At 41.9% G+C, this 13,550-nt stretch overlaps 3 protein-coding genes across 4 annotated transcripts; 1 reads left to right on the top strand and 2 right to left on the bottom strand.

The window, feature by feature from the left end:
* The first annotated feature begins 216 nt into the window (after window positions 1-216).
* LOC119556711 (protein DDI1 homolog 2) lies at window positions 217-4,476 on the top strand. Its single transcript, XM_037869109.1, has 4 exons — window positions 217-785; window positions 2,398-2,890; window positions 3,154-3,439; window positions 3,505-4,476. The coding sequence occupies exons 1-4, from the start codon at window positions 548-550 to the stop codon at window positions 3,883-3,885; spliced, it is 1,398 nt and encodes a 465-aa protein (XP_037725037.1). The 5' UTR covers window positions 217-547; the 3' UTR covers window positions 3,886-4,476.
* Window positions 4,477-4,582: 106 nt separating this feature from the next.
* Window positions 4,583-6,934, bottom strand: LOC119556712 (eukaryotic translation initiation factor 2 subunit 1). Its single transcript, XM_037869110.1, has 2 exons — window positions 6,144-6,934; window positions 4,583-5,149 (listed from the first exon to the last, which is right to left on the bottom strand). The coding sequence occupies exons 1-2, from the start codon at window positions 6,836-6,838 to the stop codon at window positions 4,819-4,821; spliced, it is 1,026 nt and encodes a 341-aa protein (XP_037725038.1). The 5' UTR covers window positions 6,839-6,934; the 3' UTR covers window positions 4,583-4,818.
* A 1,303-nt stretch (window positions 6,935-8,237) lies between these two features.
* Window positions 8,238-10,000, bottom strand: LOC119556899 (histidine triad nucleotide-binding protein 3). 2 transcript variants are annotated; one of them, XM_037869383.1, is made up of 4 exons: window positions 9,901-10,000; window positions 8,747-8,949; window positions 8,488-8,678; window positions 8,281-8,422 (listed from the first exon to the last, which is right to left on the bottom strand). In XM_037869383.1, the coding sequence occupies exons 2-4, from the start codon at window positions 8,934-8,936 to the stop codon at window positions 8,375-8,377; spliced, it is 429 nt and encodes a 142-aa protein (XP_037725311.1). In that variant the 5' UTR covers window positions 8,937-8,949; window positions 9,901-10,000; the 3' UTR covers window positions 8,281-8,374. The 2 variants fall into 2 exon arrangements, with proteins under 2 accessions (XP_037725312.1, XP_037725311.1); XM_037869384.1 differs by lacking the exon at window positions 9,901-10,000 and having other exon boundaries at window positions 8,238-8,422; window positions 8,747-9,000.
* Window positions 10,001-13,550: the final 3,550 nt, after the last annotated feature.

Here is a 13,550-nt window from a genome sequence, read left to right as displayed (position 1 = left end):
AAATGTAAGAGTATTATCTTTTTTATTTTACAATACATTTTTAAAAATGTAAATATGTATGAACGTAACATTAAATCAGCCCCGCCTAAAAAATTAAACAAACCAGGAATACAATCAACGATAGATATAACTGAGCGATATACACATTGCGTTGAACTGAACTGCGTGTTATTTCTGCCATTCTGGATGGTACCCTTTGGGAAACATGTCAAATTAAGTGAGAAAATTTCAACAGCCTCTCCAAATTCGCTGTAGTTTTCCGTTTTGGATCCCATAGCCCAAATGAACTGACCACCCCGCAACCATCGATAGGCGGACATCCAGAAATACCGATAGCGCGCCGCATGCAACCCTGAGAGTGGAGGCGGCGTTTTCGTTGTTGTGTCAAAACAATAAGCGACCAGCAGAATTTCAGCACACCCATCGGCCAGCGAAGATAAAGCTAGCAGAGATTAGGACCCACTCCAACCAGCCACAGAGTCAGCGAACACAGAGCCCCGAAACGATCCCAAACCGAGATCCCACCCAGGGAGTAGAGGCAGCGGCAATGAAAATCACGGTGACCACCAGCGATGACAAGGTCTTCTGCTTGGACGTGGCCCAGGATCTGGAGCTGGAGAACCTGAAGGCCCTCTGCGCGATGGAGATCGGTGCGGATGTGGCCCACATAGTGGTCATCTTCAATGGGCGCGAGCTTTCCAGTGACAAACAGACGCTGCAGCAGTGCGGCGTCGGCGACGGCGACTTCATTATGCTGGAACGCCGCAGGAGCGGCAATCGGTCAGGTGAGCGAGTTGGAAGCGGCACTGGATGTGTGGGAAGGCGGTGTGGAAGCGGGGGAGCCATTAACCCTTAAGTGGGTCACGCCGGGCGTGGGCAGGGGCGGATCTTTTTTGGGGCGGGGTAAAGGGGTGATTATGTTAACCTGATTAGAGTAATTTCCCTTTCTATTACCTGCCTAAAAATCAAACCAAGAAATTAATTCAATGCTTTTGCATTGATTTTACCATACTTATGTTGATGATGATTCCATTCCATTTAAAAGTTTACATACATACATATATAATTTTTTGCATTTTGTTGTTCGTCTTATTTCAAACATGCATATGTACGTAGAAAGCTAAAAACTTTTCGCGGTGTGGTGAAATTTGAACTGTGAGTTTTTTTATTTTTCGCATTTTTTAGTTGTTTGGAAAAGCGCACATCGCATCTTTTTGCGGCGCAGTTGGTGTTAAAAATAAACGCCTTGTTTCGCCCGCCTTTCTTTTTGCAAATTCCAAACGAAACACGGGCGCACTGGAAGTGTGGAAGTCGCTTATCGGTTTCCACTGCAGCGGCGATGGAAGGGGTTGAGCGCGAGGGAGAGAGAGAGCGAGGCGGGGGAATGGCATTGGAAGTGGAGGAGCACCAGCAGGTGCTCTGCCACCGCCTCACGGAGAGAGATCCACCCACCCCACCCCGCCCCGCCCACTTCGACCGCCTGCTTGTTTGCTTTGTTGTTCTGTTTTGTTCTGTTGACCCCTGCATGCGCATTTGGCCTTGTCAGTTTGGCCATTGGAATGGGATCGTGATATAGAAATGGTGTGCGTACACACACACGTAAGTGCGTTGTTTTCGAGTGCAGACAGGTGTGGGCGGTGAACAATTTTCGATTTGATTTTACCATTGCACAGCACAAGTCATATATGTGCGAATGTGTATTCCACACTTTGGACTCCATAAGACACATTTCTAAATATAAATATACATTCAATATACCATGAGATAGGAATCTAACTACTGTGCTGCCAAAATAAACAGCTCAATAGTTCTATTGGTGAATACCTATGTACATATGTTGTTTATATCCAATCTAAAATATATCAACCAAATAGTGTCAACATCGTGTGACCTGTTCCATCCAAAGTCAGTCATTACACATTTAGTTTTAGGACCATCCTAATATACATACATATGTAGATCTTTATCCATCAGTTTTTATTTTTTTAAATTCTGAAATCGTATGACTGGGATGACCTGTTAAAATTTACTACATTCTATTGTTGTTTAAGATATGCAGTGTAGCTAGCTCCCTCTTTTTCACATTGTTTAGATTTGTCATTCGATTTATTTAGATTATTTATTTTGCTATCCTGACGCCACAAGTATAATACTTTGTAAATACATTGTTCAGCATATACTTTTTCTAATATTTTCTAAGCAAAAGAGATAGTTTATGGGTTATTTTTTGTACAACTGGGTTCTCTTTTTAGATTAGACTGGCTGAAACAAGCTAAATTCCATGTCTAGCCTTTAAACATCTTTAGTTTTGCTAGGAAACTTAAAGTTTCGGTTGAAATTGTATCCAAATATCAAGAAAAAACATTCAATTCTAATCCCTGCACCCACTATTTTCAGGTGGCGGGAATCCCGCGATCAGCACACTGGACTTCAGCAGCATCGCAGTGCCGGGCTCGAGTTCCGGCGGCAGTCCACCTTCGAGGAGTGCTCAGGGACAACTGGGGTTGCAGCAGCAGCAGCAGCAGTTCAACAACCTCACAGACATACCCCCAACCGATGATTTCAATGTGAACTTCGACGATGACCCGGCGACCGTGCGCCAGATGTTTCTGTCCAGTCCCGAGACATTGTCGCTCCTCCGGCAGTGCAATCCACGTCTGGCCGAGGCCCTCGACTCCGGCGATCATGAGACGTTCGCTCGACTGCTCCGCGAGCACGTTACGGAGCGAAAGCGTCGAAACGAGCACCGCATGCGCATGCTCAACGCCGATCCCTTCGACGAGGAGACGCAACGCCTGATTGCGGAGGAGATCAAGCAGAAGAATATCCAGGATAACATGGCGGCGGCCATTGAATACAATCCAGAGATCTTCGGCACGGTCACCATGCTGTAAGTATTGAAAGTACTAAACCCGAATGAAATAGTCCGCATCGTCTTGTTGATTTTCTATATGCATACCACTTCTAAACTCAGGAATTGTTATTTTTCGATTTATTTGAGCCTTGAGTTTATAATGGCACAATGTTTGTAATTACCTTATTCGCTTTAGAGGTTCTTACCGTATTCTTTTTGGCCGTTCCTTAAAGTAAACGTCCTTTAAAATTAAAGCCATCGGGCTGAAAATGATGTTAAATGTACTTTATCATCCGTAGGTATATCAACTGCAAGGTGAATGGAATACCAGTAAAGGCCTTTGTGGACTCAGGCGCCCAGACGACGATCATGAGCAAGGACTGCGCCGAGCGTTGCCACGTCAACCGGCTGGTAGACACGCGCTGGAACGGTGTGGCCAAGGGTGTGGGCACACAGCCCATTCTGGGCAGGATTCACATGGTGCAGCTGCAGATCGAGAACGATCACCTAACGTCCAGCTTCACGGTGCTGGCCCAGCAGCCCATGGACATGCTGCTGGGTCTGGACATGCTGAAGCGCCATCAGGTAGAGCAGTCTGGTCTAGATGTGGTTTAAAGGGGGGCAATGAACTAATGAGTTATCCCTTGTAGTGCCTGATTGACTTGCAGCGGAATCTGTTGATTATCGGCACCACCGGAACAACGACGCCGTTTCTGCCGGAGAGCGAGCTGCCGGTCAGCGCTCGGCTCACAGGGAACTCGGAGGAATCGATGGAGCAGGAGGCCATTGCCAATGCCATCGAGCAGAGCAAGCGCGAAGGCGGCGGCAGCGAAATGGGGGCTGGCGGAGGACCCAACACGATCCAGCCGCTGGACCGATTCACCGAACAGGACGTCACCGATCTCATGGCCCTGGGCTATCCGCGCAGCGATGTGCTCACCGTGCTGCGGCTGTGCGGCGGCAACAAGCAGGCGGCCAGCTCCGTGCTGCTCAACCGCAACGCTGCCGCCTCGGGGGCAGGACTTAGCTGAACGCGGCTAGATCCCTAGTACACACCACCTCAAGCCGAACTCCCCACAGCCAGATACCGGATTGCAATAGGATGATGAGCATACAGGACACCACCAACTGGGTGCGCCGTTCCAACAAAATACTCCGAGCAATACCAAAAATAAGCCACACGCCACATATAAAGTCAAGTAGGATGCAGAACACACATACACACACAACAAGAACAACAACAACAACAGATAAGCAATGAAACCAGAAACGAAAACCTTTCTAATTTAGTGAAATTTTTATAAACCGAAGCCACTTTTTTATACGAATCGTTTGTTACGATGTACAATATCTAATTAGGGTGCTTTTCCAGCACCGGATCATTTTTAAAACAGAGCCAGGGGTTGGTTTTTTCTAGAGAATATTGAGAGGAATAGTAGGCGATTTAATCTAAACAACTAAGACAAAAGTATCGAATCTAATAGATGGATAACTGGAAGGTGATGGAACCAAGCCGCATCAACGAAATCATTAAGTATGTTAAACAGATAATACAAACTAAAAACGGAAATAAGTATGCCTGACTATTCAAATATATTACAATTATACACATATAAACATTATATACAATTTGAACTAGTATTAAGGCTCTGTCAAGCTAAACTGAATTGGGTCAATAAAAGAGTATTGTTTTGGATTTGAAAAGGAAAGAAAAGGAAAAGAAGCGCATTTTGATTTGTCTTCTCGGGCACTTCTCTCATTGTAAATCTTTAATAGCATTCGTTATGTTATGTATATAAATTATAAAATTACAACTTCTGGTCTGCTGAAGGCTCCAAAGGTCCACACGCGTTTTCTACCGGACACAGGCATACACATGGCGCATACGTCTGGATTTATTTATGCAAAAGCCGTTTAATCATTTGTTACAGTTGCTATAGGTTGTGTCTGATGCTGTGGCTACGCTAATCCTCGTCCTCCTCCTCATCCTCGTCGTTCGTACGACCCGCTGCTGCGCCCTTGTGGTTGAATTCCTTCTCCGGATCGAACTGCATGCCCTCCTGGTCGGCGCCATCCTCCTCGTCGTCGTCGCCCGCCACCTGGGCGTTCTCGGCCTCAGCCCGCTCCAGGCGTCGGGCCAGATCCGCCTCGTCGATGGCGGTGACCAGCTTGGGCGCCATGATCACCTTGAACTCGCCCTCGTACTCGATGATCTTGGCGCGTATGTTCTCGATGGCCACTTCCAGGGCTTTCAGGCCGTCTGTCTTCTTTGTGGTGGACGTGGTCATCACATACCTGAAAGGATTAATAAGAATTATTACTGTATTTTCGGTAATTTTACTCATTTTTATAATATCAATAAAAAAAAAGTTTAATTACTATATACTTCACAATTAATTTGACCAAATTATATGAACATTAAAATTCTTTGGGGCTGGGACAGCGAAAGCTGTGCAATTTGAACTCTAAATTGTAAAATTAATTATAAATACTTAATTTCGGCTAATTTAAAATTCCTGCTATTTGTTTTCTTTATGAACAATGCTTAAACAGATATTACTGAGCGTATCAATTGGTAATGAAAAAAAAACTAATTTATGCAAGAAGCCACATCTACAAATTTATAGAAGCAATTCACACCTATGAAAAGAATCGAAGTCCATGTCGCAAGGTTTAATTCTGAAGTAGTTTTATTATTATACATTAAAACAGTATAAATTTCCAAAAATTCTGAGGGAGCTGTAATCTGTCAGTAACTTGCCCTAAGTATTCTATCGTAAGATACGTATACTATATACTTTCTGCCCAAGTTTTATGTCATCTTTGATTAGAGGTTTACAATCTTGTACAACCTATACGATTCCTAGTGCAGTATGAACATTTTAATAATCCCTCTATCGAAACTGGTTTAATTACATCATTTTAACCTAACATAACACCAACGTAACTTTACGAACATGATTTCGCCTAAATTGAAGCAATACATATCATTTAGTTTTCTAAATGTAGCCTCTTGGATGAAGCCATTGTGGCAATTTTAACTAGAAATCTGTTTCTATAAGCCTCATCGCTTAGAATTGACTAGGTAAAGATACTAAGATCCAGCACCTCCCCTGTCTACAGCATAATTAACAATAATATGAACCATATTTGGCCTAAGTTGATTAACAGAGAACAGAAACCTATCATTACTAGTCACTCTATACAACCCATTCCACATAATACGAGTAACTATTTAGAGAAGCCTATGAATGAAGCCCAATTGCAGCAAACAGCAGGGTTAACTCACAGAGGCGGCGCTATCAGGTTGATGCGGATGGGCAGCTCCTCGGTGCTGAGCTCCAGGCCCTTGGTGAGCGATGCCTTGACGGCGTCGATGCCCTCGTAGCCGTAGCAGGAGCACTCGATGTCAGCCCGAATCTTGACGGTGGGGGAGACCAGCTTGCGCTTGATGTTGCTCAGCAGCACCTCCTTGGTCTCCGCGTCCAGGTTGCACTCGTCGAAGACGGACGGATCGGTGACCGACTGCTTGAAGATGTCGTAGGCGACCGTCTTGCTGTTGTACTTCTTCTCAAAGTACCAGGCGGTCTTCTGGTAGAGCTCCTCCAGTTTCTCGTTGCCCTCGTAGCCGAGAATGTCGGCGACATGGCGAAGCAGCGAATTGATGGCCTTGGCCTTCGCGAAGCGCTCCGTGCACTTCTCCACATCCTCGGGCGAGACGCGACGCTTGGACAGATCTATGTAGCCCTTCTCCTTGTCCACACGGATGACCACCACCGGCTCGGTCTTGCCCACACGGATCAGCTTGTTAATGGAGCGGATACGACGGCGGGACAACTCCGAGAGCAGGATCATGCCCTCGATGTTGTTGTACTCCAGCAGATGGACATAGGCGCCCATCTCGGCGATGGACAGCACGTTCACCATGACGACATCCTCGATCTCCGGATACCGCTCGTTGTAGAAGCGCGACGTGAGGGCCATCTTCGAATCCGTTGTCTTAGGCCGAAAAAAAGGGAAAATGCACTTTTCGAAAAGAAAAACGTGTACAATTTCTGCCGAACGGGCGCAAGAAGAAGAAGCGTACAGTATTGCAATGGCGACATATCGATAGTTGGCGCCGGCAATTGATAGCCGCCGAGGCGGGGCACTGGCGATAACATCGATTGTTGGCGAATACGGTACCACTGCAAGGGCGGGAAATAGGTTGGCCGCAAAAAGTATTTAAAATTTGAAAAGTTCACTCTGTCCCCCGAATCTTGATGTGTACTTTTTCTGGCCGCACATTCGAAGAGGTTAAATAAACAGAACAGTTTAATAAACAGAAGCCATACACGTTTTATTTAATTTTATTGAGAAGCATCGTTCCAATGTTAGAAAGGACACATATATGTATCACCAAAACTACTTTAGTGGTTAATCTGCAGTGGCCACATTGAGTTTAAAAGTCTTTAAGCATTGGGTGCACTCGTTGCCTCGTTCTTCTGCGTGCGTTTTTAAGTGCGTTCAAAGTGTTGCAGCCTTTTCAAAAGCCATTGGGCATAAGTCCCATTTAAAGTAATACAGTGGATCTTGATTTTTTGTGTGTCGATTCGCTTATCGGTTTACTATCGACATTTACAGTGTGACCTTTTTAATTAACATAATTAATGGCTTTATCAGCGGTGCCACAGAAATCTCTTTAGGCGTAATTCGGGGGAAACTTGTATTGATGCTTGCTTTTTCTTCCCCTGAATTTCGCCCTAAGAGATTTCAATGACATAAGACTGCATTAACGATTTTTTTATAGTTAAAAAAAATTAATCAATATTAATACTATCAGGGTTGTCGTAGAAATCGCGAGCTAATTGCAAATCAGCGGAAAAATTTGCTGGGTCCCCGAGAACACCGACTTTGTTTTTCGCATTTCTACAATCCTTTTCGAAATTGACTGTTCAAGACCGACATTTTCTTGTTTTAGAAAACTTTGTTTGTTTAACCTTCTTAAGGTTTTTATTTTGCAAATACATTTTTTAACAATAATGTCAAAAACGACCTCTGTCAAACATGGAAATGTAATCAAATTCAAATACGTTTTTTTTTATTTGTCGTTTTCTCAATAAACTACTGTTAATTTGTTGTGTTAAAAATAATATCTTTCTATACAATTATCGAAAGGAACCTATTTGGGGACACGTGAGCTGATAAAGGATGACATTCCGTCAAAGTCAATTCCTCCTGCCTTGATTTAAAGAGCAATAGGAAAGAAAAAAGATTTGTGCATGCGAACCGTGGAAAGAATTCTTTCGAGCATTCCAAACTGATCAGGAACCCGAAAAACCCACAGACAAAAATGACAAAAATAAATTCCTTCGTTGCCCCCAGCCACGAAAAAGATATTGGATATATAGATTTATGTATATTTTTCGATTATAAAGTTATCTCCATTTAATAGTTCAATAACGCGCGGGTACTGAAGTACATATGTATGTACGTACATATGTACATATTTGCAAATTATGCTTTTATTTTAAGCCCAATTTATTGTAAGCTCTCTACTTGGGAGAGGTAGACCCGCGCATCGTCGGCCTGCAATCGAAAAGATAATATGGAATTATAGATAAGACAAATTAAAATGACTTATCACTACGTACGGTTTTGAACCAAACGGAGGGTCTGAAGATTAACCGTGATAGGAAGCCCATTTCCGATTGTGGGGCAATGGCATGCATGTGAAGGTGTTTTACCGTGATGAACGGTGGCAGATGGAACCCAAAGAGCGCATCCTGGACAGAGATTCCCTTGCCCGTGAGGAACTCCTTTAGGCCGCTCTCCATCCGTGCAACTAATGGCAAATCGAGGAACATTGGTTAATTGTTTTGGCCAAATAGAGGACAATCCAGCTGCTCTTACCCAAGGGATCGTGGGACTTGTCCAGAGCCTTCAGGCTGGTGTAGTGTTCTTTGGTTACAGCCAAATAATGGTGCTGGGAAGCGGGTTTGATGTCCTTAAAGATGACAAACTCATCGGTTTCCATTTCCAAAACACTTGTAGGCTCCTGGCCGCTGGATATTTTGCAGAATATGCAGTTGTCTTCCGCCATAGCTTTTACTTAACTATTAGGAATATATAAAATATAGAAGTTTGTACTTTGACAGCTGATTAGGTGCACTACAAAGGGATGCCAATTCCGCTTTTTCCATCAAGTCTAGCTTTTTTGTGGCCATACGGCGGGAAAAATTTGAAAGTTGCTGGGCTGGCGTTTTTTTTGTTCATTTTAAGGGTATTTCCTAAACTATTAAATTTCTGTACATGTTTTTTATTTAAATTTTATTGTCAGAAATTTCAGCCAAACCAGAAAACCGATGTTGACACCTTATTGTATTAAAAAATTTAAAATCCTCAACTTATTGCCGAAATTTTTTTTCAAATTATCATTGAATTTCGTATATATTTAAAATATATTCCGTTTGTTATTAGCGTAAAATCAAGCCTCAGGTAGGTTTCAAACTATTGTCTCAAGATATTTTAAAAACAAAGACCAGAACTAATAGGCTGTACAACAGTTTTATACCCTCTGCACACAGCCGCTTAAAATCGCTGTTGAAATTTTAATCGGATTCCTGTTCACATAGAGAATCGCTGAAGCGATCAGCTGATCGGTATAAGCAAACCGTATCCGAAGAGAAAGGACATGCTTAAATGTGGAATGTTTTCAGTGCCAAAGGATTATTTCATAGCTATTAGCAAATTAATCAAGAATTATATTTCCACTTAGAAAAGCGTGACACAAAACACCACAATAATTTTCACATGTTAGAACCGTTTGGACCCTTTTACGTATTTATAACAATTTCCTCGCATACGGTTCTTTGACTATTTCTTTTTTAACGCAACAATTTTGGGAGGTAAATTCGCCTTTAAATGGCTTTTCCTTTATATAAATAATTTACATTTTGGTACAACAGGTGTCAGGTCTTGCCAATGACATAAGCTGGAGGTTGGTCATCTCCCTAAAAAAAATCATATCATCATCGGCAATTGCCGAGTCCGAGCCCTTGGCTTACTGGTCCTCCACCAAAACCAAATTCCTTATAACGGCGCCATTGCACTTCTTCGAATGCATTTCCTTCTCAAAAAAAAAACCCGAAACGCCAAGTACAAAAATCACCAAAGCTCGTAAAAAATAAAAAAAAATACTGAATAAAACACTGGAACACTGAATCGATTTGCGTGTGCGGTCCCATTTTTCCATTTATTAGGGATGTGGTTCGTTGGACTAGTCTATAGGAATGGCAGACGATACATCGATTAATCCATATCGAAATCGACATTCTCCCGAAACCAAAATAATCGATAGCATTGGACTTAGATTTTGGGTAGCAATCTTCGCAGTCTCTGCCGCCACTTCAACATGTCCGGATGCTCAGAGGAGCAGAAATACTTATATTTCTTACATTTAATATTGATAGTCATTGGCAGTTATTTTTTCATTTATTTTTCTTCATTCCTGGGGACATGAAAAATTGGTCTCGGTTTTCTGCTGATAAAGTACCAACATTTTAAACGGCTATCGCTTGTTTCGAAATATGTTGACAAAGCTGTTTAATTTTACTTACGGCTGACAGTGATTGAGGCCTCGAAAGACTCTAAGCATGTCCTGATCTTCTGGCTTGACAAAGCTGTTTAATTTTACTTACGGCTGACAGTGATTGAGGCCTCGAAAGACTCTAAGCATGTCCTGATCTTCTGGTTTGACAAAGCTGTTTAATTTTACTTACGGCTGACAGTGATTGAGGTCTCGAAAGACTCTAATCATGTCCTGATCTTCTGGTTTGACAAAGCTGTTTAATTTTACTTACGCCTGACAGTGATTGAGGCCTCGAAAGACTCTAAGCATGTCCTGATCTTCTGGTTTGACAAAGCTGTTTAATTTTACTTACGGCTGACAGTGATTGAGGCCTCGAAAGACTCTAAGCATGTCCTGATCTTCTGGTTTGACAAAGCTGTTTAATTTTACTTACGGCTGACAGTGATTGAGGCCTCGAAAGACTCTAATCATGTCCTGATCACCGAGAGCGTAAGGTTGCATCCATTAGCCAAGTAGCTAAAGCATTTCTTCACCATATATTAATTACTTTATATGAGGCTGACTTAAAGCTTAAAACTATGAGCTAACTGGTGAACAAATTCTACGGCTGACAGTGATTGAGGCCTCGAAAGACTTTAAGCATGTCCTGATCTTCTGGTTTGACAAAGCTGTTTAATTTTACTTACGGCTGACAGTGATTGAGGCCTCGAAAGACTCTAATCATGTCCTGATCACCGAGAGCGTAAGGTTGCATCCATTAGCCAAGTAGCTAAAGCATTTCTTCACCATATATTAATTACTTTATATGAGGCTGACTTAAAGCTTAAAACTATGAGCTAACTGGTGAACAAATTCTACGGCTGACAGTGATTGAGGCCTCGAAAGACTTTAAGCATGTCCTGATCTTCTGGTTTGACAAAGCTGTTTAATTTTACTTACGGCTGACAGTGATTGAGGCCTCGAAAGACTCTAATCATGTCCTGATCACCGAGAGCGTAAGGTTGCATCCATTAGCCAAGTAGCTAAAGCATTTCTTCACCATATATTAATTACTTTATATGAGGCTGACTTAAAGCTTAAAACTATGAGCTAACTGGTGAACAAATTCTAACTCTTCTGGTTTGACAAAGCTGTTTAATTTTACTTACGGCTGACAGTGATTGAGGCCTCGAAAGACTTTAAGCATGTCCTGATCACCGAGAGCGTAAGGTTGCATCCATTTGCCAAGTAGCAAAAGCATTTCTTCACCATATATTAATTACTTTATATGAGGCTGACTTAAAGCTTAAAACTATGAGCTAACTGGTGAAAAAATTCTAACTCTTCTGGTTTGACAAAGCTGTTTAATTTTACTTACGGCTGACAGTGATTGAGGCCTCGAAAGACTTTAATCATGTCCTGATCTTCTGGTTTGACAAAGCTGTTTAATTTTACTTACGGCTGACAGTGATTGAGGCCTCGAAAGACTCTAATCATGTCCTGATCTTCTGGTTTGACAAAGCTGTTTAATTTTACTTACGCCTGACAGTGATTGAGGCCTCGAAAGACTCTAAGCATGTCCTGATCTTCTGGTTTGACAAAGCTGTTTAATTTTACTTACGGCTGACAGTGATTGAGGCCTCGAAAGACTCTAAGCATGTCCTGATCTTCTGGTTTGACAAAGCTGTTTAATTTTACTTACGGCTGACAGTGATTGAAACCTCGAAAGACTCTAAGCATGTCCTGATCTTCTGGTTTGACAAAGCTGTTTAATTTTACTTACGGCTGACGGTGATTGAGGCCTCGAAAGACTCTAAGCATGTCCTGATCTTCTGGTTTGACAAAGCTGTTTAATTTTACTTACGGCTGACAGTGATTGAGGCCTCGAAAGACTCTAATCATGTCCTGATCACCGAGAGCGTAAGGTTGCATCCATTAGCCAAGTAGCAAAAGCATTTCTTTACCATATATTAATTACTTTATATGAGGCTGACTTAAAGCTTAAAACTATGAGCTAACTGGTGAACAAATTCTAACTCTTCTGGTTTGACAAAGCTGTTTAATTTTACTTACGGCTGACAGTGATTGAGGCCTCGAAAGACTTTAAGCATGTCCTGATCACCGAGAGTGTTAGGTTGCAACCATTAACAAGGTAGCAAGAGCATTTATTCACAATATATTAATTTCTTTATAAAAGGCCACTTAAAGCATAAAACTATGAGCTAAATGGTGAAAAAATTCTAACTTCTGGTTTGACAAAGCTGTTTAATTTTACTTACGGCTGACAGTGATTGAGGCCTCGAAAGACTTTAAGCATGTCCTGATCACCGAGAGTTTTAGGTTGCAACCATTAACAAGGTAGCAAGAGCATTTATTCACAATATATTAATTTCCTTATAAAAGGCCCACTTAAAGCATAAAACTATGAGCTTACTGGTGAAAAAATTCTAACTTTTCTGGTTTGACAAAGCTGTTTAATTTTACTTACGGCTGACAGTGATTGAGGCCTCGAAAGACTTTAAGCATGTCCTGATCACCGAGAGTGTTAGGTTGCAACCATTAACAAGGTAGCAAGAGCATTTATTCACCATATATTAATTTCTTTATAAAAGGCCACTTAAAGCATAAAACTATGAGCTAAATGGTGAAAAAATTCTAACTTCTGGTTTGACAAAGCTGTTTAATTTTACTTACGGCTGACAGTGATTGAGGCCTCGAAAGACTTTAAGCATGTCCTGATCACCGAGAGTGTTAGGTTGCAACCATTAACAAGGTAGCAAGAGCATTTATTCACAATATATTAATTTCCTTATAAAAGGCCCACTTAAAGCATAAAACTATGAGCTTACTGGTGAAAAAATTCTAACTTTTCTGGTTTGACAAAGCTGTTTAATTTTAATTACGGCTGATAGTGATTGAGGCTTTGAAAGACTTTAAGCATGTCCTGATCTTCTGGTTTGACAAAGCTGTTAAATTTTACTTACGGCTGACAGTGATTGAGGCCTCGAAAGACTTTAAGCATGTCCTGTTCCCCAAGAGCGTAGGGTTGCATTCATTAACAAGGTAGCAAGAGCATTTATTCACCATATATTAATTTCTTTATATAAGGCTAACTTAAAGCTTAAAACTTTGAGCTAACTGATGAAA

The sequence above is a fragment of the Drosophila subpulchrella genome, chromosome X (genome assembly GCF_014743375.2).
Source record: "Drosophila subpulchrella strain 33 F10 #4 breed RU33 chromosome X, RU_Dsub_v1.1 Primary Assembly, whole genome shotgun sequence".
Classification (NCBI taxonomy): domain Eukaryota; kingdom Metazoa; phylum Arthropoda; class Insecta; order Diptera; family Drosophilidae; genus Drosophila; species Drosophila subpulchrella.
This window is presented reverse-complemented; position numbering and strand designations above follow the sequence as displayed.